This window comes from Aspergillus neoniger, assembly GCF_003184625.1.
Source record: "Aspergillus neoniger CBS 115656 unplaced genomic scaffold BO87scaffold_23, whole genome shotgun sequence".
Classification (NCBI taxonomy): Eukaryota; Fungi; Ascomycota; class Eurotiomycetes; order Eurotiales; family Aspergillaceae; genus Aspergillus; species Aspergillus neoniger.
Window position 1 is genome coordinate 4531 of NW_020291151.1, and position 27974 is coordinate 32504.

Consider the following 27974-nt stretch of genomic DNA (forward strand, 5'->3'; position numbering starts at 1 on the left):
TGCCGTGCCCAGACAAGAGAGCATGTACGGAATATTGCTTTGGTCGTTCGGCTTCATTTGAATTAAAGATAAATTAAAGATAGGTATCTAGGCAACACTAAATACATACTACAGGGTCGTGACAGGGTCCGCGTCAGCCTTTCAATAGTAACAGCAAGCCTTGAAAATAGAACAGAGGGGGCCGGGTCGCCAAATCGGGAAACCTCCATACATATCAGTAGATGGATAGCTTCAAATCCTGCTGCATGACAGTATGTACGGAGTCTTCTGGAGCCTCTCTCTCCCCTCTCTCTATCACCCAGGAGACAAACCGAACCAATCCACACGGCCCCAACAAGAACAACAGTCCTTAGCAACTGCGCTACTAGCCGCGACATGCGAAACTCACTATCCAGTTCACGCAGATGGATGATCCCTGTCAGCCGCGTTACTCCTCGCGTGGCGGTCAGGGATCATCCCGTCGGAACGCAAGACAAGGCTGCGTCTAGGCTACTGCTCGGGGGGTCCTTTACTTACTCTACTGGCGATATTCTTGGTGACATTCCTCCTGCCTACAAAGAAAAGTACCAACTTAGCACACTTATAGTTGCCGATGTTGTAGCCTCCTGCACGGCGCCAATCGTACTATCTACCACACCATCCATCCGTGGCTTCCCGTCCATGCGTCCTTTCGCTATAATCGATCAACATTAGTGAGGCGAAATAATACAGAAGAGTCAGTCGCATTTGGCATGTGGCTTGCGACCGAGTCAGACAATCCTAAGGGCTAGAACCTCAGCTATCGGTGCGCCTCATTCAGCCACATATCAACTTTCTTTTTCTTATCCTTTCAGATTATACTTTGGACCTTTTTGCATGGCGTCGTTATGGACCTGTCTAGGTTCAGGGTATGTGTCTATCATAATTTCAGTATGATCTAAGGGGTGGTTGGTGAATAAACCATCGTCCGTGCTATTCGAAATTAACTTTGGGTCTTTCATTATATCCGTCTCTAACCTTGCCATGTATCTACTGTAGATGGGTTATTTTCCAATCGGCCCAGCCAAGCAAACGAAACAGGCAACCTGCCTAACCCGGTCGGATTTTAAATTCTATTTCCTACTGGCATTTCTTCAGCAACCTGCCACAAAACCTTGGCGCAATATTGACATGACAGCTGAAACATACCAGTCGGTATTCGTATATCTCTCTCTCGGCAGAAGATGTTCATCAAAGTATACTTGGAAGTTAACTACGCTAGGCTAGGATCTATACAGGCAATACCCCCGATAATAGCCGAAATCAACACACGGCAGTTGGACGATCAACCTACCTGCCTAGCTCTAGACTTCTATCCTATCTATCAAGTTATCAACAGCCACACAATACTCAGACAAATACGAGCAACGCCTCCATCATTTCCATATCAGCTGATTCGCCGCTAAATCTATTCGTATTCAGCCTAAATCAGCAGGCTTGTGCTCAGTCCGCTTTCTTTTTGATCCATCTTCATCCGTTCTACTGCAGAATAGGTAGCAGCTACTAACTAGCTACGGAGTATAGTTAGTTAGTGAGTTAATATGGATCTATCTAAACGTAGCTAGTACGTAAAGTCTGCAAAGCACCTACCCTCCTACCTAATAGAGTGACCTGCAGACTAGTGGAGCGATAGCTATCTTTAATATAGGTTGTAGTTAGATACTCCATAGCAGCAGTGCAGCTATCACTACTATATACAGTATGTTAATAGACAAATGACTTGCTACTTTATCCTTGCCCCATCACTAAGCTACTTAACTACATACTGTTACTTCGATTGTTTAGTTGACCGGAGAACCAGATATCCGGTCTCCTACTATTCTATCCGGTCTATGGATCTACAATTACATAACAAACAATTCCTCTCTTTCTTTCTCTCTCTCTCTCTCTCTCTCTCTGTGTTACCTTACTCAATATAACGAAACATAACACAAGTAACAAAACACATACCTCAACCAAATCCATACCCTATCAGCCACCAAACCCCATCTACACGAACGAACAAGGAAAATGTTCCAGATTGTGACTCATACGTCATTCCCGAACATTCATACCCATACCTCGGCTGAAACCTCTACACCATTACCTAGTTCTCCATCCTGAAATCACCCGAACCAAGGTACGACCCCTCCCTCACACCCTGATCCATACATAAAAAAATTCCCAATACCGAAACAATCCGGAAACACAAAAACCAGAAGAAAAAGAGAAAAGCGGTCAGAGAGTTCACGCGGTTCCAGCGCGGTGGAGTAAGTAAAGTCTTGGCAGCGGGTTGAGGACAGAGGGAAAAAAAAAGGGTGGAGGTTATATTACAGTGTATTTATTTCGCTGATTCAGTTGATTTGTTGTATTTTTGTATGTTTCGGATTTCAAGGATATGGAGCCAACGGAAGAATAAACCTCTCTTTTTTTTTGTCCACTTGCTGGTGGGTAGGTAGTAGGTATCCATCCCACATGGAAGAAAAGAGTAAATGGTAGGTACTCCGTACACGGTTTTGTTCTGGAGTATTCTCGGGCGCGGGTGTGTACGCCACGTGGGTTTTTTGCGGTGATACACATCCATACTTTTTCATACTTCCAGAATTATAATTCTTTTTTCTTTTTTCTTTTCTCTTTTCTCTTTTGGTTCCCACTCTTACGAGACGAGCGGAGAGGTCATATGACGAATATTTAGTTACAGTAGGTACTAGGTAACTAAGTATGGAAGGGCGCAAGTGTCGTCATTATGGGGCATGGAAAATTTTCCCCTCATATGCGGTTTTACTATTTTTCTGTTGGTGGGTTTTCGGGTTTGGAGGTTAGGGTTGGACTCTGGTCTGTCTGTCTACACAATCTATCTAATATCTATCTGCCAATTAGTTCGTTGGTAGTACTATCTAGTGTGTGTGGTTGTGCGCCGCTTAGGAGACTGCGTTAACTTCCTTTAGTGTAAGTTCAAGATAGTGTCTGGGCAATATGTAGGGGGCGGGATATTCCGCTGCCGCGGGTTTTAAAGTTCGCACTTAGAATTTGTTTGATATGAGCATGTCTTAATTCTACGGAGTATCTAGTACAGTGATAGTCTAGCCTGGACACCTTGATGAACTGTATCTTGATGGCTGGAAGCCCCTAGAATTTCTCGACCTTGGTTTGTGGCTGATAGTTGAAAATAGTAGCAATTGGCGACGGACCTCCTGAACCAACATCAGGGTACTTCGTAAATTTGATGTCTATTGGATTACGGGAGTGTCGGCTGAGAAAGACCTGTTTGTTTCAGCTGCTAGAGCTGAAAGTGTGGTTGGGAAGGCATCCTTTCGGCTTCCGGCATTTGTGATCCTTCTAGAATCATTTCTCCAGGGGAAGGGGGGGGTTGGGATGAACTATTTTAGGAGGATAGTTTATCTGGGGCAATGGAATGGGATGGGATGTGAATCCTGTCGGGCAAAGGGAGACACGCTACATTGTACTACTGTGCTGTTAGTATCGGCTGCGCCAGATATCTGGAACGATAGTAAGCACTTGGGGGTTTTTCTAGAAGGAAGTTGTTGGAAGGGCTAAAATCCAGCAGGATTGCATGTCTAATCCAACTTACCATCATGACGGGAGATGATATTAACTTACGTAGCAAGTACGCACTGTTCCTGCATCGTGCAGTAGTTCGGTGGCGAAAGAAGCCCAGCTGAAGCTTCTAGAGCGGTTACTAGTCTTGTATACTACTACAGTTTACCAGGATCGGACGACGCCGATGTCCATTCAGTTCACCAAGCTTTTTTTTCTGGTTTTATTTTACTCTATTTTCGACAATTTTCCCCTTTTACCTCCAATCGCACCATATTACCTACCTGAGTAGTTGAGATGCTTTCGCCCCTACGTCGCAATTTTCGATCGGCTGGGGATCTACAAGTCCGCAAAAACTCAAAGACCCATCCGTCAACAACGTGTTCCTTCCCAAGCAAGTATATCCTCCCTCCAGAACGGGAAGCGTATGTGGTTCGCAGGCAGTCCAATTTTTCCGACTGTTGGTCCTCCGATCTGCCGATCAATGGAAACCGTAGAAGGAATATGAGATCACAAGAAAAACATACGGTGTTCCCCGTTGGAGAAAAGAGAAACTAGTGAGGCTGTATCCACGGTTGAGTTAATTGAGTTAATCTACTCCTGGGGCGCTATCGCTTGGTGGTTCTTTGTTTCGGGGCTGGTGGGACGCCGATGGATGCGCTAGAAGGATTCTGGAAGACTTCTGGAAAACGCTAGAAGGAGTCGGTCGGTTGGGGGTTGCTGGTCACCCCCACTCTTTACCATGTGTAAGACTTTTCCCTGTCCTTTTTTTCTTTTTCTCTTGTGTAAGTTGTTGGGTGAGGCTAGGGATTCGTACCTATCTGAGGTAAGTTAGCGACGGATCACACGGTGTACATCGGACTTTCCGGCATTTGTCCTGGGGGGCGCATGGTTGATTCACCGTATTTGTATGATGAATCCACAGGCCCCCGGATATGATGGGGGTGACGGGCTAAGGATTTACGGGAATACGGATTGGGTAAGCTGGGCGCTGGGGGCGGCCGGGCTCAAGGTTTACCGCTTCAGTGAGGAAGGGGGCGGAGATAAGTTAAACCGCATACATGTCACTTCCTGTCTAGTTTTGTCTTGTTTTGGAACTTTGCTAAATTGTCTTCAGACTATTCTATTCTCTTCCAAGCAGGGTCCCGGGGAAATTGTCCGACTCCGGCGTCCAGCTACTGAAGGGCGTGAATTGGGGCCATGGCGGCCGATATCGTCGCGCGAAAATCGATTAGTCAGAAGCAAAACTCTCCGAGGGTCAACAGGCTCTCTGCCTGAGTCGGTCAATTCCAGGAGACGAGACGCACGTGGAGGATCTTCCGGGAGGCGGCCAATCGAACCTTGAGCGTTACATTGCGTATGGGAGGGAAACGGTATGGACTAGTCTCGTACAGACAATTACTTACCGCCTAAAGCGGCCAAGCCACTTACCGAAAACTGAAAATAAGGCGAGAAAAAGGCCCCAAACGGATGTCGGAGTCGGAGGCGGAAAGAGCCGGAGTCGGAGCCGGAGCGGGGGGCCCTGCTTCAGGCCAACTTCAGGCCATCTTCCTTCGGGCCAACCTAATGCGCTGCTACTGCTGTCAGCCTGCGCTGCGATTGGCTGGCTCGTTGTTCTATCTCGTCCTGCTGCTGCTCCTCATCACCATGGCCATCATCATCGTCGCTCATGGTGTCTCCATTCCCATGCAGGACTACCTCAGCGCTTCTTCTGCTGAAGAATTGAGATACGCCCGATATGAAATAGGCACACTATACATACCCCTGCCTGTCCTGCCTCAAAACGCAGTTTGGCCCACCATCGGCATAAGTATGTACTATGTCTTCTGCCTTGGCCTCAACCACGCCTTCCTTTCTGCCGCTGCAGAAGCAAGGGGTTACCAGCATGCATGATAACTACACCGGTTCCTATTTGATGCTTTTCTGTGGCAGACGCTGATCCTTGCTCTCCACGCGAAAACTAAACCCAAGGCTTTTTTTCCTTGTCGTGGTCCCACCTGACCAGCTTCCAGGTGAGTTTCCCTTCAGCTGTTTTCATGGGCAAATCGTGAATTATGATGCTGATTGCTGACTGGGTGATATGGGGAAGGATAGCCTGTTGTTCCCTTTTCCCACCATCCCGCAATCGGATCTTCTATGCTGTGCGACCTGATCGAAAATGGCTCGGATCACCATCTTTTTGCTCACGCTGCCATGCGAAGGGCCAGCCGGTTTGGTTTCCCACGCGCGCACACGCGAGAGACAGACCCGGTCTGCCCCGGATGCTGACTGGGTGCGGCGCGACAGGGATCTGTTCGGTTGATTGCATCGTCGGTGCATGGGCCAATGATGCCCATCCCCGACTATTGGGCAAGCCCCAGCCGACGAAGTACGAGGCTGGCCGTTAGGTCAACTCTGAACAGTGTGTTACTCCTGTCTACGGAGCTTACGAAATAGCCTGCTAGGATGTCTACATGTGTATGTGTTTAGCGACTGGAGGTCGCTATTCGGTCCCCTTAGTGTCCGGTTAGCCCAAGCGTGGCTTGGCTTGGACCGGATCATCATCAGCAGCATCAGCAACATACTTTGGGGCGCGGAATATCCCGTCCAGATTACGGAAGCCCATCAATGACATCTTTCTCCGGGGCGCATTACATTAATCTATCTTCTGCCCAAAACATTCAATAATCCCCAGACGAACACCTTACGACCGGCAAAACAGGCAGCCTCTCTTCCCGGCTAACCCCGCCGCCGATTCCACTTTGGTCCTGCGCCAGCTCAAGACGGTCATTTCATGCATTAGTGTGCAAGAGACGTGGCCCCGATTCGTCTTAGTTCCCCAGTCGACAGGCGATGGAGATGAGCCAGGATCGCACCAGGATTCGGTTCAGAGCCACGCAGTTGCATCGCCCATACGTACATAATCTATAACGGTGCATTTCGCCCCCATTATTAAGTCTATAGCGTGGTTATATCACAGTTGCTTATGCGTGGGCATATACCAGCTATGTGATATGAACGGGGTGCAAGTGCGGAGTATCGGTCCAGTCCTCCCTCCAAAAGGATTACTGTGTCCCATATCACCACTCATACCCAGGATGACCAAAGGAACCTAATCTCAACCGAGGATTGCCTCTGTCACGCTGATCGACCAGACTACCGCCCATTATTGGCCGGACTTCCGTTCGAACTAGTCCGGCAGCCTCCCTTGCTCACGGCCTGGCGTGGCTAGGGTTGCACAAGGCTGGTCGAGACCACTGGGGAGGGATGATGGCTCATTTCAGCCCAGGCTGCTGGCCAATCTTTGGTCATCCGCGGAGCACTGCATGGGCAATGGTGCGTGAATCCCTCCCCTCAGCGTGCCCATGTACCTTGCCTGCCATGAGGAGACGGTGCAGCAGCAGCAGTAGCATCATTCCGGACGCGGGCTGGTTACCCTGCTTTGCCATGAGGTGGTACGTACTAGGCAGTTTGAGCTAAGGCAGCTCTGCCGATTCCCCTCTTTTTTCTGCCACACAGCCTTCAGCCCCGTCTGACACCATCGCGACAATCATCATAACCGTCCGCCATCGTGATCTCACCTACACAGACCACCACAACCCACATACACATCATCTCCATCCCGTCCAACTACCTTTCCCTCCCCCACAGTTGACCCTAGCAGTAGGTACATACCTAGACAGCGACTAGATATGCAGCGGTAGGTCCAGAGCAGCACTCAGCCCCATCTCATATGATTATCCTTGGCTACCTCACCACTAAAGTTGGTCAAACTAAGTATGACCCCTGTAGACCATCTATCACATCGCAACCCCTCCCAACGGTATCACCCAACCCACCGCACCAATTAGTAGTTACCCCATTAGCACGAATCACATCTCCCATCACCGTTTAGACTGCAGAGTCTACACTAGTCACTACGCATCTTAGCAAAGTCAAGAATGTCAGGCACATCCATCCATCCATCCACACAGCACGTCCAGTCATCGAGTCATTTACCTGTACTAGGTCGATCACTTTTATTACTTATCCATTCACGCGACCGATCATTCTGCGAATTACAAACGTATCTCGTACAGCCAGATACTGTATTAATCGGCGATCTTATTGTTTACTACTCCGTATCTATCGACTACTCGCCTAAATAGTACCTATTTTCCATTGCATAACCATATGCACATAATCAGACCATTGATGTGGATTCGATGGTAGTGGATTTACACTGTAGAATATGCAAATAATGAGGCTGCTAGCGACTTGACATAGCTCTCGCAATGGTGGACCACTACGGAGTAGTAATTGAAATAAAGGTTTTCAACTATACTCTATACTATCACATATACACGCAGGTTATTCCTATCTTCTATGTAAAACCTACGCTACGATACGGCCACTACAATGATCATTCATTCAGTTCATATCACTAACTACCAATGATTGAGCAACAACCCTCATACATATATACCCAAAAAAAAAAAAATATCACTCCAAAAACAAAAGAAAGTGGACCTTCGTACTGACTTCTGTCAATTCCATGATACCCGACCAGCTCAGCCACATGTCGTCAATCATTCTACAGTACTATGTATGCATATTCTGTCAATATCATCCGCGGCCAATTGATCGTATACTGAATAGCATAAGAATCATACGCAGTCATACTCACCTCTTAATTTCATTCGATACTATCGGAATATGAATAGATCTTCGTACCTGTAGATTATATATTTCGTGCATATACTACTACTACTACTACTACTACTCATCCCACAATAAAAGACACAAACAATTCTAGCCACCCTATGTTAACTAATTCAATACTTACTAGTAGTTAACACCAAACCCAGCGAGGAAATTCATCCCACGCAACATCTGATACTAAGTAGTAATGAGGGGTAAAATCCCCAACCCACTGATTATCATCACTACTGCAACTACTACTTACTTAGCCAAACATCACTAACTTACTACCTACCTAGTTAATGACAACAAATCACACAGTAATTAATATGTTAGTTTGTTAATAAGTTAGTAAAATAAACCCGACCACCACCTACTACTCAAACAAGTTAACACCACTCCGCTTATTACTTACTTACCTCACGGCTCATGCATAATAAATACCAAAGTCCATAATTTACTAGGTACATAATCTGATTATTTCTATGTGGGGAAAACAATAATTTAGTATAGTAACTTACTCGTCTAGACCAGACTACTAGACTACACTAGACTAGTACTTGTCGGTTTATAGCTAGGCTAGGCTTTCTGCAAGGTAGATTTCTCTTCCTTTCCCCCTCCTCCATCTTGTTCTTTTCTTGTTTTGGTTGTTGGTCTCTCTCTGCGCGCGCGCGCCTAGGCAGACGTCTTTGTAATTGCTGTCTAGGCAGCTATCATCTTCTATCTAAAGAACGGGAAGGATACTAGGTAGCTACTGCTACTGCTGCTGCCTAGTATAAGGGATAGGCAGAATGAATAATTGTTACAAACGATGAGAAAAAGTAAGTAAGTACCTTCGACCCGTCCGTCCCACCCCCTCAACCCTTTATGTGGAGTAACGGAATGTGCAACATGCAACGTGTGTGTGTGTAAGATTCCTCTTCCTGCAATGCAACATAGTACCAAGTAAGTTTAGTCTAGACACCCACATATTCCCGTTGTTGAACACAAGCAAGGCTGAGTTTCCCCCTCACCTCACACGGGCAATTTCCTGCACCGTGCAGGCAACATTCTTCTTTTTTCCTGGCTCAGCCATCCCGCCACCACCGTCCTAATGATCCTCCCGTACCGGCCATCTCGACTACTTCGTCGAAGCTGATTTCCACCCGGAACATCCGTCCGTCTGCTGTGCCACTGCCCCCGCCGACGGGGCTGATCAGCCCCCAGCTGACGAGCTTCTCCCATGCCTCGCGCGCCACGTCCCGGCCCCAGACCCGTCCCGGAGTGACCGCGGCTCCGGACACTGAGGCTGATGTCTTAGCCGTCGTCAGCAGTCGCACGTACTCTGCGTACGCTGCGGGGAAGGAGAGTGCCAGTGGCGCAGCGCTCTGGAGCTGTGTGGTCTCGAAGCCTGGTTCGTATAGAGCTGCTAGGCGGGTCGCTGCGAGGAGGAGCGAGAGCGGGAGAGATGAGGGACTTGCGGAGGCGGTGGTCGACGCGGAAAATGGGAGAGGGGCAGGGTCCGGGCAGGATAGAAGGTGACTGGTGAAGGTGGTAGCGGTGGGGATCTCCAGGGAAGATGTTCCTTCGGGAGTAGTAGTGAGAGAGTGGGTGCTGTGGTAGAGGTCGCTCAGTCCAATCAGAGCACTCGTGAAGAATTCCTTCACGGATTTAGTTTGATGGTATATCCTTCGTAGGTGGGATGCGAACGCCTCGTCGATCCATAGGCCCTGGAATTGCCCACTAGGGTCAGCAAAACGTGGTCTGTGTGGTTATTTGTCGTGCAATGAGGCGCACTTACCTGCAGATAAGCTCTCCATCCTTCCAGTAAGCGACTCCAGCTGTCAGATTGAAGGATGGCTTGCTCTTCGGCATCAGCCAATTCTAGCAGTTCCGAGACTTCCTCGTCTTCCAGGTTGAGTCCGGCGAAGCAGATGTCAGAAAAGGTTTCTAGGGATCGTGGCAGTGGAACGTAGACGTAGCGGTGGCTGAAGCGACTTTTGACTCGCTTCTCCAACATCTCCGTCACATCCACCTTGGTGGTGAGCCCAATCACTGCAATTGGGGCTTTGCGCGCCTGCGCGATATCAAACAAGTTGTACAGCAGTGTTTGGCGAGGGTGTGTGACGAACAAATCAAACTCGTCCAGGACAATGACGATGGACTTTGCTGCGGTCGCAGTACCTGATTCATTGGACGGACCGTAGAGCTCCTCTGGGTGCGACAGAAGAGCAAGGAGTGTAGCCATGGTATCAGCGTAGCTGTTAACCTTGCCAGCTTCATCTTCAGTGTTTGTCTCACGGCCAAGCTGACGCCACATTTCGCGGAGCGCCAATCGGTCGTCCGTATGCAGGAAGCCATTAAGACGGACAACGTGGAAGTCATTCTTGTACGACTTTCCCAACGTCGAGATGATCGTCTCAACGATCGCGGTTTTCCCGCTTCCACGAGATCCGAGAAGTAGCATCGAATTACCTTCACCGACAGCGACAGTTTGTTCAATCAGATGATTGACCTTGTGGTACTCAGTCTCGAGCCCTTTCAGTGGCACCCGTCGTTTGCCGTTCAGCTTTTGCGTAACATATCCTGTCAGTAACCGCAGCTCCTCCGTCAGACCTTCTTGCACAAGCGCTTGGAGCTTCGCAGCATATTCTGGAAGTGGCTCCCCGTTGGCGGCTACGGTCTGCTCAGTGCTGGTCAAGTCATTGTTGACAAGATCCTGCTGTAACTGCATGGACACGAGGTCCTCCAGCCCATCCTGATAATCATCCGGTGTAGGAGACATCTGCGACTGTTCTCGTTTTTTAGACGCATCATCCTTATCCGTCTCGAATCGAACCGTAGCCTTCTTCGACCGCGTCCGTGTCGGCCGTCTTTTCGGTTGCGGAGACGGTTCGTCCTCGTCGTCGTCATCATCGTCGACGACCTCTGCTTCCTCCTCTTCCTCATCGCCCTCGGTTTCCGAAACATATTTGGCCCTGCGAGCGCTCCTCGTCGTTGACCCATTCGCACCTGGGGTAGAAGCATTTCTCCTGCGCGATGGCGTATTCACGACCTCGTCTCCGTACCTCTGCGGCGCTTTTCGCTGTCGTCCACTTGACCGTACTCCACCCCTCGTAGGTGTATCTGTAGTTTGTACTTCATCCTCCTTTCCAGTTACAGCGGCGCCCTGCGAAGATCGCCGCCGCTTTGACCTCGATGTAGCTGGCGTTTCTGGCTCTTCGGCTGCGGGAGATGCAGCTTTCGTCTGTTCAATTGCTGGCGAAACGGGTGCATCTTGAGCGCCCTCGCCCATGGTAATATCCCCATCTTCGTCAACCACTTGTGCGTCCGACACCCTTCTCCTCTTGCTGGCGCGCGGGTCCTTCATTGTGTTGAAATGTGTATTGCGTCGTCGGGGGAGATTTAGCTGCACTACTCGTAATTGTGGGTGCAGCTTCGTAATAATCGTCTTTTATGTCCGGGTATATAATAAGGATAGGTCAATGGCGCGCATAGAAAACATCAGAGGGTGCGGCACTGGAGCGGAGGGATAGATGCGGAGAAGGAAATATTTTTGGACTGCGACCGGGACTTTCGATGAGATTGGTGGTCGGGATGAGGGGGAAGAAGATTAGGAGCTTGATTAGACAAAAGTTTATAGCTTATATAGATCTGATTATGACCACTGCCAGCTTATCTCATAGACTGGGGTTGGCTCAATGGAAGGATTGTATTGATTGTTGACGGAGAGTCTGGATGGAGTCGGGCCAGGCACGGGTGCCTTTAATGCCTGAGGCAGAAGACATGACGCCAAGTCAGGTGCATGTTCTTGACAGACAAGTTGGAAAGAACATTATGAAAATACATACTAGCAACATCTTTTCAGAATCACCACAAGACTGTATAGACTGTCATCTTTACCATCTCCCAGGACATCCTATCCTTGTGAAAGTGGCTAAGATTAGGTCCATGACGAACGGAGCCCACTGGCTAGAATCACAAGCATCATGGCATAGCTTGTATATCACGGCCCGAATGTCGGGACAAATAACCACGCTTGAATGTCCCACCCAAACTATACAATGAAGTTAAAAAGGCAAGGAAGTGTTACCAAGAAGGGAACTGACAAGTCAGGGACCTGAGCGGCTATAGCATACTTCCAGGGCAAGCAAGAGGTCCGTACGGACAAGCAGGTTTACGATATGCCGGCAACCTCGGTTGTTTGGACCCTTATCCAAGGACATCGGACTATGAAGAGATCACCCATGCAACTGAGTAATTAGTATCCTCTTTTCTCGCTCAATGAGCTATAAAAGTGGATTTCCCCTAGCCCCTTTACATAATTCTCAATAATGGCAACCTGACCAAAAAAGAAAACCACGTGCTCATAATATTAGTCACATACATTCATCCATCGACTGACATCCGCGGCCATGGCTCCGACAACTCCCCTCCGAACATCCAAGATGCCAGCACCGAGCGTTCGTCCGCTATCCCAACTGACCCCGTTTGAGCAGACTGTGCACAGCTACTCTACGGGGCCTCCTACATTGGATAAGAACGACGAGGCACGTGCTATATACATTTGTTGCCCCATCCGCAAACAGCATCCTAACGATCCGCGCAGGCCTGGGACTTCTTCCCGCACGAATGCAACCTTCGGTTCGAGTCCGCCACGGAGGGTCCCCCGGCTCGCGTCTCGTATCTCCTTAAAGTCATCCCAAAGCAATGCAATTACCTCCAGAACCTGCATGGCGGGTGTGCGGCCACCATGATTGATGTCCTTTCCTCGACGTTACTCATGGCACTATCCAAACCGGGCTTGTACTCTTATGGTGGTGTGAGTCGGAACTTGAAGACTACGTATATCCGGCCAGTGCCGGTGGGGATGGAGATCCGGCTGGTGTGTGAGCTGGTGCATATGGGGAAGCGGATGGCGCTGCTACGGGCCGAGATTCAGAAGTTGGATGGGAGTGTTTGTGTCGTGGCTGAGCATGACAAGGCGAATACGGATCCCGCCGACACCAAGATCTGAATTGGCCTTGGCGCATAATGATAGAAAGCAAGTTCTACACTGCAGATGTCTGTTAAGATAGAATTATTCACACGTCAGGTGCACCAGACACCAACTTATCAGGTCAACTGATGTATATGCAGGCCCGACTACTACTTCAAGACGCAAAACCCAAATGAGTGTGCGAGTCCAATAGTGGTATGATTCATGAGCGTAGAGAAAGTCCAAAAGAAATTAGGATGACTCGATTCAAAAGCGCCCGTAGCGTCAAGATATTACCTTACCCCAATATGCATTCCACGGAGATTTCCTTACTCCTCCGCAAGCTTCTGGCCCTCCCGGAGACCCTCAACAACCAACTCCTCGCCCGTCGCGCGACGGTAGATGTCCCGCACGTCGTCTATCAAACGTCAGTTATCATCCTGCAGCAAGTCTACGCGCTGGGGGCTTACCGGTTGTGGTCTCAAAGTGGGACGAAGGGTCGTAGCTCTTCGAGATGAAGATGTTGTCCTTCTCACCGCTCTCGATAGGCTCATACAGAGGAATAGGAGCACCCATGAACTTCTCCTCAATCTTACCCAGGCGCTCGAACCCAGGCTCCAGCTCCAGGTGGTGGTTGGCATCCGTCTCGGCAATGGTGGAGACGATGGCAATGTAGTAGCCCTTGGGGCAGACGTTGTGAGCCGACGACACCATGGCGATGTAGATATCTGGAGAGAGTCAGCACGAATACAATAGCAAGGTTCCTAGTTAGTAAAGCTTACCGTGCTTTCTGCCGACCTGCGATTGGGGAATGATCAGCTGCAGCGAGTCGCTGCTGTCGGTCTTGTCAATGGGGTGGTTCAGGATGCAAATGGCCTTCAGCAGGTAGCCGGTGACTCTGGCCTTTCCGGGGAAGTATGAGGGGTCTGCGAGAATCTTCTTGGTCTTGGTGGAGAAAGTCATGGACTCGGCCTCGTTGTCACGGTCCTTCATGGTGGCCTTGATGCCGGAAACCTTGCCGCTCTCGTCGTAGAGAACGTCGTCAACAGAGGTGTTGAGCATGTAGGTACCTCCGTAGATAGCGGACAGACGAGCGAAACCCTGGGGAAGCTCGCCCAGACCGTAGAGAGGGTAGATGTAGGGGGACTTTCCGTAGCGTGCCATCGAGTTCACGTACAAACGGATGCGGTTGATGGTCTCGACAGCCATACCCGGCTTGTGGATGTACTCATCGGATGAGTACAGGGCCATGGAGTGACCCACAAAGTCACAGGTGTTGGCCTCCAATCCGAACTTGTCGTACACTTCCTTCATTGTGCAGTTGTGGACGTTCAGACCTATGTTGCATTAACGCCGGCGCTACAACGATCAAGCGTACTTGTACCTACCCTGGTGGGTGGAGGGGTCATCCTCCTTGAATTCGCCAACCCATTCCAGGAACTTCTTAGCTCTCCGCTTCTCGAACATGCCCATGAGAGATGAGCGCAGAGCTTCACCAGCATCGGAGGGCACCTTGGCAACGGTGGCCTTGGGACCCTTGCCTTGCTGGACGTAGCTGCCAGCAATCTGCTTGAACTCGAGGTATCTCGTAACATCGGTGGAAACCAGAATGTTGGTCAACTCTCCGTTGGCCATGAGCAACTTGGGGACCAAGTCGATGTTCCAGTCGTTGACGCGACCATACTTCTTCCAGGGCTCGTCGCCGGGCTGGACGTTGCCGTACTTCTTGAACAGCTAAAGTATGGAGGATGTGTTAGCAAGCCAGAATCCGAGAAGAAAAAGCTATTTTCAAGCTAAATCCAGCTTGTGGGGGTATCTATGAGCACTTACAGTCTCAATGTTCACCGAGGCAGCCTCACTGGAGTCACGGTTAGTGGCGGGTGGGATGACGGATAGCTACCAAGAAGCTGCCCAACTCACCCTCCATAGTGATCATTGCGATCGATGTGAAGCACCTTGTTTCCCTTGACACTGAGAACACTGTAGAACAAACTGTCAGTAATCTGCCGCAGTGGAAATGCAAGCAGCAAGGAGTCCCTACCCCGAGAGGACACACTCGGTCAACCCTGTAGGAGGGGCGTCAGTACAGCTGTCGTCGAGCGGCGGCGGGGTAGCACATACCAGTGCCGAGCACCACAACATCATACTCGGGGGCAATCTCCTCCATGATGTGTAAAGTTTCAGGTGGGAGGCTATGAAGAAAGAATAAACAGAAAAGAAATCTTAAAATGGGTCAAGAGGCACGCGGATGAGTAGTAGTAGAGAAGATGTGCAGGAAAGAGGAAGAGAAGGGGAAGAGAGAAGATGCGGAGACGGCAGCGGTGAAGTTGAAGGGGAGGAGGGCGAAACTGAAAGGAGGTCGCCAGGGTAGATTTGGCACCCCCCGCGGATCATCGATCAGGAAATATTGATTCGTTATTTGTCTTAACGCCCGCCAGCCTGGCTCCACCAGTCCAAATAACGTTGTCATTTCAGGGTGATTTGCTCCTTATGACCATGCAATTAATTTGATGGAGCATTCCCATCTTCAGTTTCGCCTCCTGAGTTCTCCTCCTGCCCCTTTTTTCCCATCGGTCGTGCCGCAGTGGATCGATCATGTCTTCCGCTTTCGACGTAACGATTAGCTGGTCAGCTCCCTGACTATTGGACACACTATCTGCTCTCATCTCCCTTATGACTCTATAATGCACTAGTTATGAGAATTGACAGTCTAGATCTGGCATCCTTTCCGCCACAACCAGGTACAGTAGGTAGGGTTCTCAACGGAACTACAGAACACCGGTTCTCGATAATCAGGTCGCCAAAATCAAAACTAGCTGGAATTTTGACATGGAGAAACAAAGAAAATAATTGGAAAAAGTAAACCAAAAAAAAAAAAACGTTGCCAATAATAAGAGAATATATACTACATACTACTACATACAAAAGTACAGACCAATAGTTTCTATCGGAGCTCCCAGATTCAAACCCCGATTCCTTTTGTGATATCTCTCGTGAAGCTGATGCCCTTACTCCTGGCTATCCTCCTGGGGCCGGTAGCCCTTTCTGTAGAGACGCTGGGCCTCCTCCCAGGCGTACCATCTTTCCCGAAGAACGTGCTTGATGCCGTTTTGCGTGACGCGGATCTAGAACAGCCATTCGTTAGCACATTGAGCATCAAATTGAGCAGCAGCCAAATTGCATATCATCGACTAATTGCGATGGTGAAAGAATTATAGCTTTCGTAATGGTGAAACAGGGACCAGCAGCAGAACTGGACTTACCACACGATCCCGCTCAGCGGATTCCCACTCTCCATAACCAGCCTTCAGTCTCTTCCTTTCCATATCGCTCGTAGCTATGCGATTGCGCTCCTTGACGCAGACCCACCAGAGGGAATGGAGATCGTCCCATGACTTCTCACGGAGTTCCTGAATCGACCACGAGCGGCCTAAACAATCGGTAGTAAGCATCACAACGTCACCACAGCCGTATAGGTTTCCAAAACTAACCGCATTCAATGTCATATGTTGGCGTGCTCAACGCGGTCCGGTCCGTGGGGAAGAAACCCCAGAGTCCATGGTCTGGTGTGGCATTGCGCTTCGGGAGAGCGTCTGGGGAAACTGGCTTGGGCAATGGGTATTTGGACACGCCCAATCGGTACTTGGGGCCAGTGCGGTGAATAGCGGACACGGCGCGGACTTTGTTGAGATCACCACGGCCAGCGGCGACAGCGGCGGTGGAAGAAAAGTTCGAGCACTGAACGGTCGACCGGTTCATGGAGAAATGGAGAGACGGGGCGAGGTAGGGAGGGGGCAATTCGGCCAGCGGGAAAGCCCCGGACTGGCGAGCCAGTCGTAAAACAGACTGACGATGCATTGTGACCGTAAAGCAGCCCTGTGACGGCGAAGGGACTCAGTGGAGGATGTCCTTGCGGCCTCCGGATCAAAAGCGAACGGAACGGACTTTTGGGCGCCTAGATCACGTGTGCGGCTGCGGCTGGTAACACAGTGCGACCAGCTGGGAACAACTTCCTACTTATAACATCGTGGGAGGAAACTCAGTCCCGGGAATGAGTTTGAATGAGGTATTTTACTACCAATAGACCGGGTTTATTTACCTTGGTCGGATCGAATAAGATGTATGTTGACAAAGTGGAAGAGGATGCCGATAGTGATGCCATTGATTACATAGATAGCTGGGAAGAAGGTGATGCACATGATCTGTCATGCCCACGTCTTGAGCGCTATATATTCCTTAATATGTATAGTAATATCATCGTAAAGAAGAAGGAACCAGTAATCCATGACCAAACTTCCCATCACCCTCCCGATCCAGTGCGTGGTCGTGTGCTCATGGTTACCAAGAAGCGAGCATGACCGTGAATGGGCGGCTAATGGAGGTCCGTGCAGGAACCAGAAGCGCGCGTCTGCAGCCACTCCACCTCCCAGAGCCGGCGCAACACTGTGTGGGCAGAGATCCTGGCTGCACATTGGTTTCTTATCGCTCACATGCTGTACCACTGTTTTTCTCTAAATCACACGCCAGAGTCTTATTCTTTCATCTGTACTGTTCAAACAACTATCCTGCATTATGAATAGGCCAGGTTTGTGATTTTCACGTTCTTCCCTTTGTCCTCCCGATCGGGCTTGCTACGGCAACCCCAGCAGTCTCCGATCAATGCTTTCTCTCATGCCCATTCATTCTCTTTGAGCTTCATCGTGCCGTGTGGAGGGTGGCTGGTGCTTGGATCCGCGTCTCGCTATCCATCGGGCTTCAATTGCAAGCTCTCTACCAGATGGATCTTCCTTTGCGACCGCAATAGCCTTCCTCGTCACCATGCCAAGCCCCTCCCCCAGCTTTGGTGAAGCAGTCCACACCCCCCGAATTTGGCACGTTCACCTGGGCTATGTCGCTGATCACTGTTATGGCTTCCAGGACCCGGCCCCCAGCCCTTGCGAGGCATGTCCGGCTTCCCCGCCCAACAACAAGCACAAGCTCGAAATGCGGCATTAGCATCGGCGCGCCTGCCAAACGGTAAACTTGGTGCGACTCACTGTCTGGTCTCGACCTGGTAGATCCGCCTTGAAAGCTAACGGTGTCGGACCCCAACAGGTAGTGGAGCGAATTGGAACTTCAACTTACCCGTCAGCGGAACGCCGGGGATACAAGGCAATCAGCAGCGCAACATTGGGACGATGGGAACGTTTGCACAGAGCTTGAGCGGTTCTCAACCTGCTACTCCTCTTGACTTATCGTGAGTGTGGCTTGCTCTCTCTTTTTGATTGGGTCTATGGATAGGCCTCCTGAAGGACACGTCGAACTTATTGCTGAGAAACCTGGCTCTTCCTTCCAGAGACTTCCCTTCGTTATCTGGAGCGCCTCCGCAATCGCAAACGCAAAATTCGAGCCATCTAGTATGGGCAAACGCCAGCCAACGTGCGATGCAGCAGACCCCTGTGCAAAGGCCGCAGCATGCTACCTCCCAAGCACACTCACGAGCTCCGCAGACACAGACCCACCACCCGCAACAGCAATCGCAACCCTCGCATGACGACGTATTTCCCTCGGGCGCTCAGTTCGCAAACCGTTTGGACGATTTCCGGAATGGTGGTCAGGGCATCAGTGGTCAGTTAGGTGCCGGGGGGCAACCTCAAACCGGCAACATTGAAGAATTTCCCCCACTCGGACGTAATATCACCACGGACCTCGGTCAAGATCGGAGAGGATCATTGATACAAAGTACAGGGCTTGGCAACTACAACGGTGGCCTTCCGTTTACGGGCGTGAGTCAGGCTCAGTCTGCCCAAGCTCGCAACATGGTCGCCGCGTCGGTAAACGGACAAGAGCGGATAATGTCGCCTGCCACTGCAGGATCAGGGGGTAGGTGTCAGTGACTTGCTCGACCCGATCTCAAACTAATAGGTTCTATTCAGGTATCGAAACGTCCCGATCGCCGGTGAATCAGGGGTCAAGCAGGGTCCCGGGGCAAGAAAAGGAGGTAAGGGTCGCGACCAGACACGCTTATCGCCTCGATGCTGACATGAATTTAGGAGTTGAACAACAGTGTAATATCGAACCAGAGTGCTTACACCGAGCAACACATTATGCGGCCACCAGGGTTTCCCGCTACTGGGAAGGAAGCTTCGGGGGCTGCGCAAAGTTCTGATCAATTACCACTGGCCGAAATGAGCGAGCTCGACAAGTTTGGGCTGGCAGGCCTGCTGCGCATGATTCACAGCGATAACGCTGATGTCTCAAGTCTCGCGGTAGGACAGGATCTCATGACATTAGGCCTGGACTTGAATCAACCAGAGTATGTTCTGGCCACTTCTTGAACTTCGAAGGCTTGCTTTTCTCACACCGTCCTAGACCCTTACATACGTCATTTGCCTCGCCGTTCGTTGCCTCCATGCCAGGAGTTCCTTTGGAGCAAGATTTCGCTCTCCCGGCGTGCTACAATGTCGCCAATGTCCAACCTCTCCAAACACGTATCCCGAGTTTCAGCGACGAGACCTTGTTCTACATATTCTACAGTCAGCCTAGAGATCTACTGCAGGAGGTCGTTGCGGAAGAGCTCATGGGTCGGAAGTGGAGGTACCACAAGATCGAACGGTGCTGGCTTACCCGCGACGAGACGTACCCCGGTCCTGTTGACGTTGATCGCGGCGTGAGTGAAAGGGGAGTCTACCTATTGTGGGACCCCGCCAGTTGGAAGAAGGTTCGGGTATGTCTACCGTCGTCTCTGCTTGATGTCGTCTCTCAATGACTCGCGTCACGCGCATACTGACCAAATGCTACAGCGCGAGTTTATTCTTCGCTACGAGGATTTGGATAACCGGATGGATCCGAACCGGAGTCTTGCACGAGTCGGATTTCCGCATAGTTCATGAATGTCTGAGAGGAGCACAGGGGGGAAGGGGATAGGATCAAATGGCGTTAGGTTCACTACCAGTTTTCAGGTGACTGTTTCAGGTGTTGCAGTTTTGCCGAGCAACAGGTGTTTCTCTAAGCTTTAGTGGTCTATCCGGGACAAGGACATTCATGCGAATTCAATGACTTCTATGACCTCACTTTCTGGTGCTTCCAACTAGCTCATAAACACGTAAACAGCATTTCCATTAGCACTAACACTACAGATGAATCACTAGCAATCTCAAAGGTACTCTCATCACCCAGACCCATCACCCGTATCGACTATGGCTTCCTCCCCACCGCAAGAACAGCCACCGGATCCATCCTAACCACGCCCTCAGCTCCAAACTTCTCCTCCAAATACTCCCTAATCACCACCGGCGCCTTCGCCTCATACATCTCCCGCTGCTCGGGCGTCCAAAAGGCCCCGGTCACAATAGGGATCATCCCCTCACCGACCTCCATGAACTCGGATACAGTCAACGAGGTCTCCCTCTGCACAGCAGTAACTTCCACATCTTCGAACCCTTCCTCTTCGAACCGTGCTTTCACGAATGCCTCGTCGTCCCAGCCTTCGTTATGCAATGCCAGGAACTCTTTCATGGTGGGGAACTTGACGTTCCAGGGCGTGGCTTCGATGGCTTCTTTCATGATGACGAGCCAGGATGCTGATATACTTTTGGTTAGACCTGCTAATTGAAGTGGCGGATTGAAAGGGAGGAGCATGACATACAGGTCCTCCACGTCGAAGTCGCAAGCACACCCCCGGACTGGAGAATACGGAAGCATTCTACCATTAACAAACACACACTGTCAGCTTCTTCACTTCGAACCAATCACCAATCCAAACAATTTCAGCGAACCACCAGCATGAATAGTAGTTACTCACCTCTCATCGCAGCCCTCGCATCAGGTATCATCATGAACGCTACCAACACACATCATCAGCCAACCATCCATTCATCCATCCATGCAATCCTCCACAAACACACCACCCCCACCACAACCAGAATGTCTATACCACTCACCAAAAGCCGACAACACATGCGTATACCTATCCCCGGGCAACCCCGTACACTGAGCATCCACGACCTTCGCCTCAGCATTCACCCACCCTTCCCTCTCGCTCCGCAACTTGGTGTACTCCACCATCAGCTCCGTCACATCTCCGCAGGTTAGCGTCCACCGTCTTTTGACCTCCTCAGGCAGCGTGCTGTTCAAGTAGCTGGATACGATTCCCAGTCCGCAGGCGTTGTCGAAGACGACCAGGGGCTGCTTGTTATTATCACGGGGGGTAGATAGGATGCCGGAGTGCTGGACGAGAGGCGCCACGAACACGCCGGTGAGTTTCTCGGCCAGGTGGTAGCGGGATACGAAGGCTGGGGTGAGGTATGAGGAGGGGGAGATTTGGGGGGGCATTTTGATAGACGGGTGTTGGGTGTCTGGGTTTTTGGGTTGATGGTATTGAGAGTGATGAGTGTTGAATTGAGTGATGATGAGGGAGGAGGGATTGGTTGAGATAGGGCGGCTTTTTATATCTCTTTTGCTTGGTGTTGCTCGTTCTACTGCTTGGCTGTGTGCTGAGGCGCGAAGGATGGGAGTATGTCTCCGATATGTCTCCGCGAGCACCTTGGTGACTGATTCTCGGGGACTTGGATTGGATGGATGTATTATCGGCTGATATTCTATGTTCTAGACCAGGAGTAGGTATAATGGGCAAAGCCGAAAGGGTCCGATTGTATGTATGGTTTACTTGGTTAGTTGGTAGAGATGTCTCCGGGGGTTGTTCGTATACTTCCATCCCGGGATGCCATGATGGCACACCACGACTTTGGAATACCTAAGGTTCGCATTAAGTTCCATAACGCACCAAAGGATTAGCAAAAATACAAAAATAAGATAGATAAATGGATCAAAAGAGAGTGCCTTATCATCTTGTTTTGATGATGATGAAGAAAAAGAAAAAAGAAACGTCCCGGGAGAGGATCGAACTCTCAACCTCACGATTAACAGTCGTACGCGCTAACCTTTAATGCTGAATTAGTAACTGATTGGGTATGATGTAGTGTTGAAGGGTAAGCTTACCAATTGCGCCACCGAGACGAGTCGTTGAAGAATTGCGTTCATGCTGGCTATATCAGGGGTGACTTTTGGCGACAGGGGTGATTAATTATCACCACCCCTATATAAAAGCTGTTTGTTGTCTTCACCTGTTTTTGAGAGTGGTGATAAATTCTGATTAAGTTGGTGAAACGGTTCGAAATATATTCCAGGTGTTTAATATGTTTTTGTTATGTTATGTGCGATATGGGATGACTGCATAGTAGTAAGTAGTATGTAGCGATGGATCTGGCATCCGGCTTCCTGTAGATGTACAGCAAGTTCCTCCTTGGCTTGTATTGTATCGGTAAAATATGTATATAGAGGCGGATTTCTAGATAATACCTTGAATGAATTCTCTTCCTCTCATTATGCCATCAAACCAATTTTCGAAAAAGGCGCTCCGGATCGTGCAGAATGACGTTCATATTATCATGGACTAAGGAGGGTTTCCCTATTAATTGGAATCTGATGGTGAGCCTAGATTGCTATTATTAGACAGCGCAATATCTGGCATTTGCATCTGGTCAATAAAGTCTCTGTCATGGGCATCAAATACTACTTTCGAAACTGTTATCGTTAACCTGACGTGGCACATGAATAGTTGCAGGATATAACTTATGACCACATGAACTATGTAAAGAATTGGTCTAGCAAGGGAGAAGAGAAACTCCCATATCCCTCGATTGAATACGACTCGAACTTGCGATTCGTCCGATATGTTAGTAGTATAGCACGAGAGTAGCGTTGTGTTGATTGGAGGTTGCCAGCATACAATCATGTAAGGCTACCAGACCAATAATTTATTGTTCCTTTGCCCATGAATCGACTGTTTGGCTCGGCAAAGAGAAACGAAAAGTAGGGGGAAGGTGGTCAAAAAAAAAGCAAAAAAGAAGCGTCCCGGGAGAGGATCGAACTCTCAACCTCACGATTAACAGTCGTACGCGCTAACCTGTATTCGGATTAGTAACTGAGAGATTTGATTAAGTTCGGATGTGAAAGCTTACCAATTGCGCCACCGAGACTACTCAGTTGTTGCAGGGGTCCACTTATGGTACTATCAATGAGTATAGCCCAATGAGTATGATCCAGCTAATGACGCCACCAGCTGATACACCTCTAGAAGAGGGTGATTATTGTCCCATCGAAACATGTAACGTGTCTGATCATGTCGTAGTGGCTCGAATCGATAGCTTGCTTTTTCAAGCGTATGCTAGATTATCCAAGCTCTAGACTGAACCGAACAGTAGAGAAGACTGTTCTCGGATGCTATCCTAATCCTTGGCCGGATGCTGCAGCATAATCAATAAATCAGTCCATGTTATGGCCCACAGCTTGGTGTTTCTCGATGCTTCTGGAATCACATGGTATCGAACTGACCGTAATGCATTTGCCACACTGACAAGTAGTCAACTCACAGTACTCCGTGGGACCTTTTGTTATCTCGGGTAGCTGGGTATGTTGCTCACTATGTATGCTGTGTACCCCCAGAAACAGTGGCAATGCCTTCGGCAGGCGAGGTGGGTCGTGTGAGAATCATAGGGCGCCATTGCTATTGTGGCAGTCTAAGTTCGCCTCACGGTTCTGTAGTCTAGGCCGGCGGCATGGCTGTTCTGGTGGATCTTTCCTCGTGCGGTATAGCCATGTTCATCACTTCTCATATATGAAGTCTCCCATGCTTGTCGCTTTCGTGCGCTCCGTTGGCCGCCGTTTGGTCATTATATGGCTCCAGCGACTGTGTATGCATATGAAAGGGAGTGGCTTTCTATCGGCCAGGCTCCCATACCGTCCAGCTGATTGTTGACGCAATAGGGGTGATTTTTGGTGGCAGAAGTATGAGGTGTTGCCAGGCCAGCGTTCGCTTTTCTCGCATTCGAGGTCTCTCTATCAGCAAAAAAACAGTTGTGGTCGCAATTGAGCCGACCATAGGGGTCTGCTATACTTGACTGCTCCTGATCTTTTATAGTTGCGGGCTGTGTGGTGGGTTGGAAAAAAAAAAAAAAGCACAAAAAAGAATGGACGTCCCGGGAGAGGATCGAACTCTCAACCTCACGATTAACAGTCGTACGCGCTAACCTTTATATTGAATTAGTAACTGATTGATTGGATGAATTTGATGAAGGGCAAGCTTACCAATTGCGCCACCGAGACGACTCGTTGGTGCCGGCGACGAGATCAGGCATCGTCAATGCTCGATTTTAGAGGGTGATGGAAATTGGACGACGCCCACCCATGCCCTACAGTCCGAACAATGGTCTGAATACCTATGCAAACTGCGTGTTAGTGTGGTATATATATACTCATTTTTACATATAACAATTGATATGACACTGTATTATTTCTGTAGCTATATGCTGTGGCCGACATTTCTTATGACTCTCAGAACTCATACATTGTGTTGATTCTATATATCCGTCGCTGCGATGTGACAATATCATACTACTACTACCCGCAAATACAAATGCTATGGAAGCCAATGCACAGGCATGTAATCGGGCCAAGAAATGCAGACAACTGCAAATTGATACACACCCCGGTACTCAAGGGACCGAGAATACGTGATGATGTTCCAGATGATCACCAAGGTGGAGTTAGTTACCCACGTACGTAGTCAAGCCCATCAATCAATTCATTGGTTCAAACATAGTTTCTGCCAAACCTCTAAAATCCATCGTGGTCTACCGAACGATCCTTTTCTAGGACACAGAGTATGAAGTAACTTTTAGTGATGAAGATATTGAATGGCATTGTCTGGTACATGTATGTGAATTAATATACAATGCACGCGTAATGTCAGCAGCACCGAGATAATGTACATCAAGTTTGACAAGCAGGTGAATGAGTAAATATAGTCACAGTCTGAAAAAAATCTATATAGTTGTATGAAACCTCGATTTTCGACCCTCACACATTGTGCTTTTTGAGAAAGTCCTGAATGAAGTCAAAAGCACCCGGAGCCGCATAATGCAAGTTCAAGGCGTGACCTGCAACAGGGGCCACATAGGAAGCAGTATTTGCCTCTGACAATTCCGGATACAGCGCAGGCACAAGACCAGCCAAAATATTGGTCGGAGAACTGCAGTTTCCGTTACAGAAAGGCAAATCTTCATTTCCAGCAACGACGGCAACGGGGCCTTGGAACTCGCTTGTTGCATTGACAACATGGGTTAATGTGAAGAGTTCACCCAGCGTGAAGCTTCCCTTGGTGGCATCGGCCAGCGATAGGATTTCAGGGTCAAAACCCGGGTCGTAGAAAAACGCAATCTGATTCGACACGGACGTCCCAGCGACAAGGTATCCAGCAGAAAATCCACTGAAGCGGTACGGCTGGGTTTCCGAGACAATTGCTGCATTAAGACCCAGGCCAAAGCCAGGCAGTCCGTTCGAATCGAGTGCAAATCCCGTCAGCACTGCGGCGTCGAGGGTCTTGGGGTAAGCCGCGGTGACACCCTGCGTCAGGATGCTCCCAAACGAGTGGCCTACACCAACAACAGTCGAAAAGGCGCGGTCACCAAGGGTACCCTGGCGAAGTTTGCTTGCCAGCGTCTTGAGAATCTCCAGCTCGAGTGGTGATTGCACGACATTCAATGGGTCTTCCTTTGACGATGCGCCAACGCCGAAACGGTTGTACAGGAATGTGGCATACCCTGCGGCCGCGGCGGTGTCGACGTAGCTGTATCCCGAGGCAAAGTCCCAGTAGTGGCGGTCCACGCCAATACCGTGCGTGAGGATTTGAACCTTGGTTGTCTTTGAGGTTTCGCCTGCAGGCAGACAATATGTCGCCTCGATATCGTAGCTGCCGCTGACCCGTTGGGTGCCGCTCGTGAGGGATTTCAGGTAGCCATCCCCGCCTGACGACCACAGGCTGACGAGTGTCTGGGTTACTTGCGACTGGTTAGAGGGCAAGTTGTACGCGAACTTGAGGTTTTTGTCGGTAGTCGCGTTGACTTTAACGGTGCCGGAGACGCAATGGGCTGATCCGCCGTTGGAAACGTGAACGGTAGGATTCGCCAACCCGGTCACATTGGGGAATTCAAGTCCAGCAGCACCCGAGAGAGGAGAGGAATTGACGTTCTGTGCCAATGCAGCAGCACCGAGCAAGGCAGAAGTAAGGGTCTTCATGGTTGTTGTTGGGCTAATCGATAAAGGCGAGGAGCGAGGATACGAGCTGATTTGGATTCCTTCAGAATTGTCTTTCGAAGAATATGTTTTCAATCTTCTTATATACTACCCAATCCACATAATCGTGAGCACATAATTATGGCATCGAACCTCGCAAGAAATCCCCATTCGGGACAATTCCAAATATCAAAAACATGGGCAGCCGAGGGCCGCATGTCCGGGTATTTGCCGGCCTGACAGGAGCTGCATGCTGATATTGATCTAACAGGCCACTGGAACGAGTGTAATTATGCTTTGTCATTGGAAAGTTTCGGCAGCCTTCAACTCCCAACTGTTTCAAAGCATGTTCCCCACATATTCAGCCCCAAATTAGAAAAGATAGCGAGGCGGTAGAACACCGATCGTATATTTGTCATGAGCCTAGAACATCTGAACGAACTGACTATCAAAACCGATTAATCTCTATAGCGATCTGATTAGCGGATCCTCAGATAAATCATGAAAGATGGCACTATAGGAATCAGCAATTCGCAACGCTTTGAACACTCCACGATTGAATAAGTCCATCACAGATTTAGCAGGGTTATTGCACGAAAAAACCAACAAGTCGACAAAGGTTTGGAAGCACGTCATTAGGTATAGCGAGACATTGAGACTGTTCTATGCGCTGTTCCCGTATAGGGCTAATCTAACCCAATTAGGTATGTGGTTTGACTGTAGGTTGCAAGTTGGAACCGTTCCAGAAGCTCCATATTACCAATTGCCCGCGTTTCCGCATTATCAGCGCTGGGGTATGCGCGAAATGACAAATCTTGGTTACCAGGAAGGAAAAGTGTGCTTTGTTGGCGGGGCCCGGAGGGACCCGGAGTGTATGGAGAAGCGGAAGTTTATGCAGTATGCGATTGCGACTTCATCTGGCTGCTTGATGTCCATAATGTTGGCAGTTGTGACGGCGGACTGGTCAGAGCTGGTCTTGAAAGTCCTTCGAGGAGACTACTTCGCCACTGACATAGATCAGTCTGCGGCTTTGGAGTGCTATGGCCTCCCTTTCCTTCGCCAGATAGACCGCCATTGACGCGAGATTTTCCCAAAAGTCGCTCTTCTCCTTTCCCAGATCATTAAACATGCCGGTTTTTCTTTTTCAGACTGCATCCAATCTGATAGGATACCATTTATCTTGCTGAAGCTTCACTCTCCGAAAAGCCTGCATCGATCCTGATCGTTCCCGGAGTAGCTTCACATTTTGGTCTCGCTCCACAATAGCTTTGACGGTGTTGCGCGGTGCTGTCTTATCTCCTTCAATTCGGATGTTCTCCGTCTCGCCCTGGAGTCCCAAGGCAGTTGTCGACGATTTGCTGGAGCTGGATTGGATGTTGCAGAAGTTTGATAGCATTTGGGGCGCTATGTTGGTGGCTAGTCTTATCCCTGATAGACCCGGCTCCGCCCGGGTTGCCATCGTTGAAGACGATACCATCGATGATGATGTTGCAAGTGATGCCCAACTTCTTCCCGCGCAGGCGTTAACCTGTGACGTCTGGCTTGTAGACATGCCGTTGCGAAGATCGCGTCCTATCGCGGTGAGTTCTGATATTTCCTTTCGTAGTTCCTGGATTCCCGAGGATTGAGGGATTCTGTCGGGTTGTGTTGCTGAACTTCTAGTGCAAGTATACCCAGTATGGGTACACCT

General features: G+C 49.5%; 9 protein-coding genes and 3 non-coding genes across 12 annotated transcripts; 2 read left to right on the forward strand and 10 right to left on the reverse strand.

Annotated features, from left to right (window-relative positions):
* Positions 1–1436: 1436 nt before the first annotated feature.
* Positions 1437–2314, reverse strand: BO87DRAFT_362303 (uncharacterized protein; the record flags this gene model as incomplete). The annotated part of the gene is made up of 5 exons (XM_025621626.1): positions 1437–1525; positions 1605–1655; positions 1791–1834; positions 1939–1986; positions 2208–2314. Coding segments are annotated over 5 exons (339 nt in total), but the record flags the coding sequence as incomplete, so codon positions are not given.
* A 2354-nt stretch (positions 2315–4668) lies between these two features.
* Positions 4669–5226, reverse strand: BO87DRAFT_398376 (uncharacterized protein; the record flags this gene model as incomplete). Its single annotated transcript, XM_025625369.1, has 3 exons — positions 4669–4895; positions 4987–5148; positions 5202–5226. 3 exons carry the CDS (start codon positions 5224–5226, stop codon positions 4669–4671), a joined length of 414 nt encoding a protein of 137 aa, XP_025477977.1.
* Positions 5227–9062: 3836 nt separating this feature from the next.
* Positions 9063–11886, reverse strand: BO87DRAFT_378006 (origin recognition complex subunit 4). Its single transcript, XM_025623700.1, has 2 exons — positions 9995–11886; positions 9063–9923 (listed from the first exon to the last, which is right to left on the reverse strand). Exons 1-2 carry the CDS (start codon positions 11561–11563, stop codon positions 9282–9284), a joined length of 2211 nt encoding a protein of 736 aa, XP_025477978.1. The 5' UTR covers positions 11564–11886; the 3' UTR covers positions 9063–9281.
* Positions 11887–12614: 728 nt separating this feature from the next.
* BO87DRAFT_378007 (PaaI family thioesterase) lies at positions 12615–13255 on the forward strand. Its single transcript, XM_025623701.1, has 2 exons — positions 12615–12743; positions 12803–13255. Exons 1-2 carry the CDS (start codon positions 12642–12644, stop codon positions 13208–13210), a joined length of 510 nt encoding a protein of 169 aa, XP_025477979.1. The 5' UTR covers positions 12615–12641; the 3' UTR covers positions 13211–13255.
* Positions 13249–15736, reverse strand: BO87DRAFT_378008 (secretory pathway gdp dissociation inhibitor). The gene is made up of 8 exons (XM_025623702.1): positions 15293–15736; positions 15213–15237; positions 15092–15151; positions 15002–15029; positions 14560–14905; positions 13954–14508; positions 13642–13899; positions 13249–13589 (listed from the first exon to the last, which is right to left on the reverse strand). Exons 1-8 carry the CDS (start codon positions 15336–15338, stop codon positions 13501–13503), a joined length of 1407 nt encoding a protein of 468 aa, XP_025477980.1. The 5' UTR covers positions 15339–15736; the 3' UTR covers positions 13249–13500.
* A 110-nt stretch (positions 15737–15846) lies between these two features.
* mrpl4 (mitochondrial 54S ribosomal protein uL29m) lies at positions 15847–17143 on the reverse strand. Its single transcript, XM_025623703.1, has 3 exons — positions 16663–17143; positions 16435–16601; positions 15847–16296 (listed from the first exon to the last, which is right to left on the reverse strand). Exons 1-3 carry the CDS (start codon positions 17027–17029, stop codon positions 16180–16182), a joined length of 651 nt encoding a protein of 216 aa, XP_025477981.1. The 5' UTR covers positions 17030–17143; the 3' UTR covers positions 15847–16179.
* A 502-nt stretch (positions 17144–17645) lies between these two features.
* Positions 17646–20223, forward strand: BO87DRAFT_378010 (NOT2 family protein). Its single transcript, XM_025623704.1, has 8 exons — positions 17646–17756; positions 18089–18196; positions 18266–18407; positions 18507–19033; positions 19087–19151; positions 19204–19466; positions 19523–19877; positions 19954–20223. The coding sequence occupies exons 1-8, from the start codon at positions 17744–17746 to the stop codon at positions 20041–20043; spliced, it is 1563 nt and encodes a 520-aa protein (XP_025477982.1). The 5' UTR covers positions 17646–17743; the 3' UTR covers positions 20044–20223.
* Positions 20224–20324: 101 nt separating this feature from the next.
* On the reverse strand, positions 20325–21704 carry gtmA (gliotoxin thiomethyltransferase). The gene is made up of 4 exons (XM_025620578.1): positions 21094–21704; positions 20955–20993; positions 20799–20855; positions 20325–20733 (listed from the first exon to the last, which is right to left on the reverse strand). Exons 1-4 carry the CDS (start codon positions 21482–21484, stop codon positions 20348–20350), a joined length of 873 nt encoding a protein of 290 aa, XP_025477983.1. The 5' UTR covers positions 21485–21704; the 3' UTR covers positions 20325–20347.
* A 332-nt stretch (positions 21705–22036) lies between these two features.
* On the reverse strand, positions 22037–22168 carry BO87DRAFT_t175. Its single transcript has one exon. It is a non-coding gene; the product is annotated as a tRNA-Sec (tRNA).
* Positions 22169–23061: 893 nt separating this feature from the next.
* On the reverse strand, positions 23062–23190 carry BO87DRAFT_t174. Its single transcript has one exon. It is a non-coding gene; the product is annotated as a tRNA-Ser (tRNA).
* Positions 23191–24185: 995 nt separating this feature from the next.
* BO87DRAFT_t173 lies at positions 24186–24316 on the reverse strand. The gene has a single exon. It is a non-coding gene; the product is annotated as a tRNA-Sec (tRNA).
* Positions 24317–25069: 753 nt separating this feature from the next.
* Positions 25070–26287, reverse strand: BO87DRAFT_439923 (alpha/beta hydrolase; the record flags this gene model as incomplete). The annotated part of the gene is made up of 1 exon (XM_025627947.1): positions 25070–26287. One exon carries the CDS (start codon positions 26285–26287, stop codon positions 25070–25072), a length of 1218 nt encoding a protein of 405 aa, XP_025477984.1.
* Between the last annotated feature and the right edge of the window lie 1687 nt (positions 26288–27974).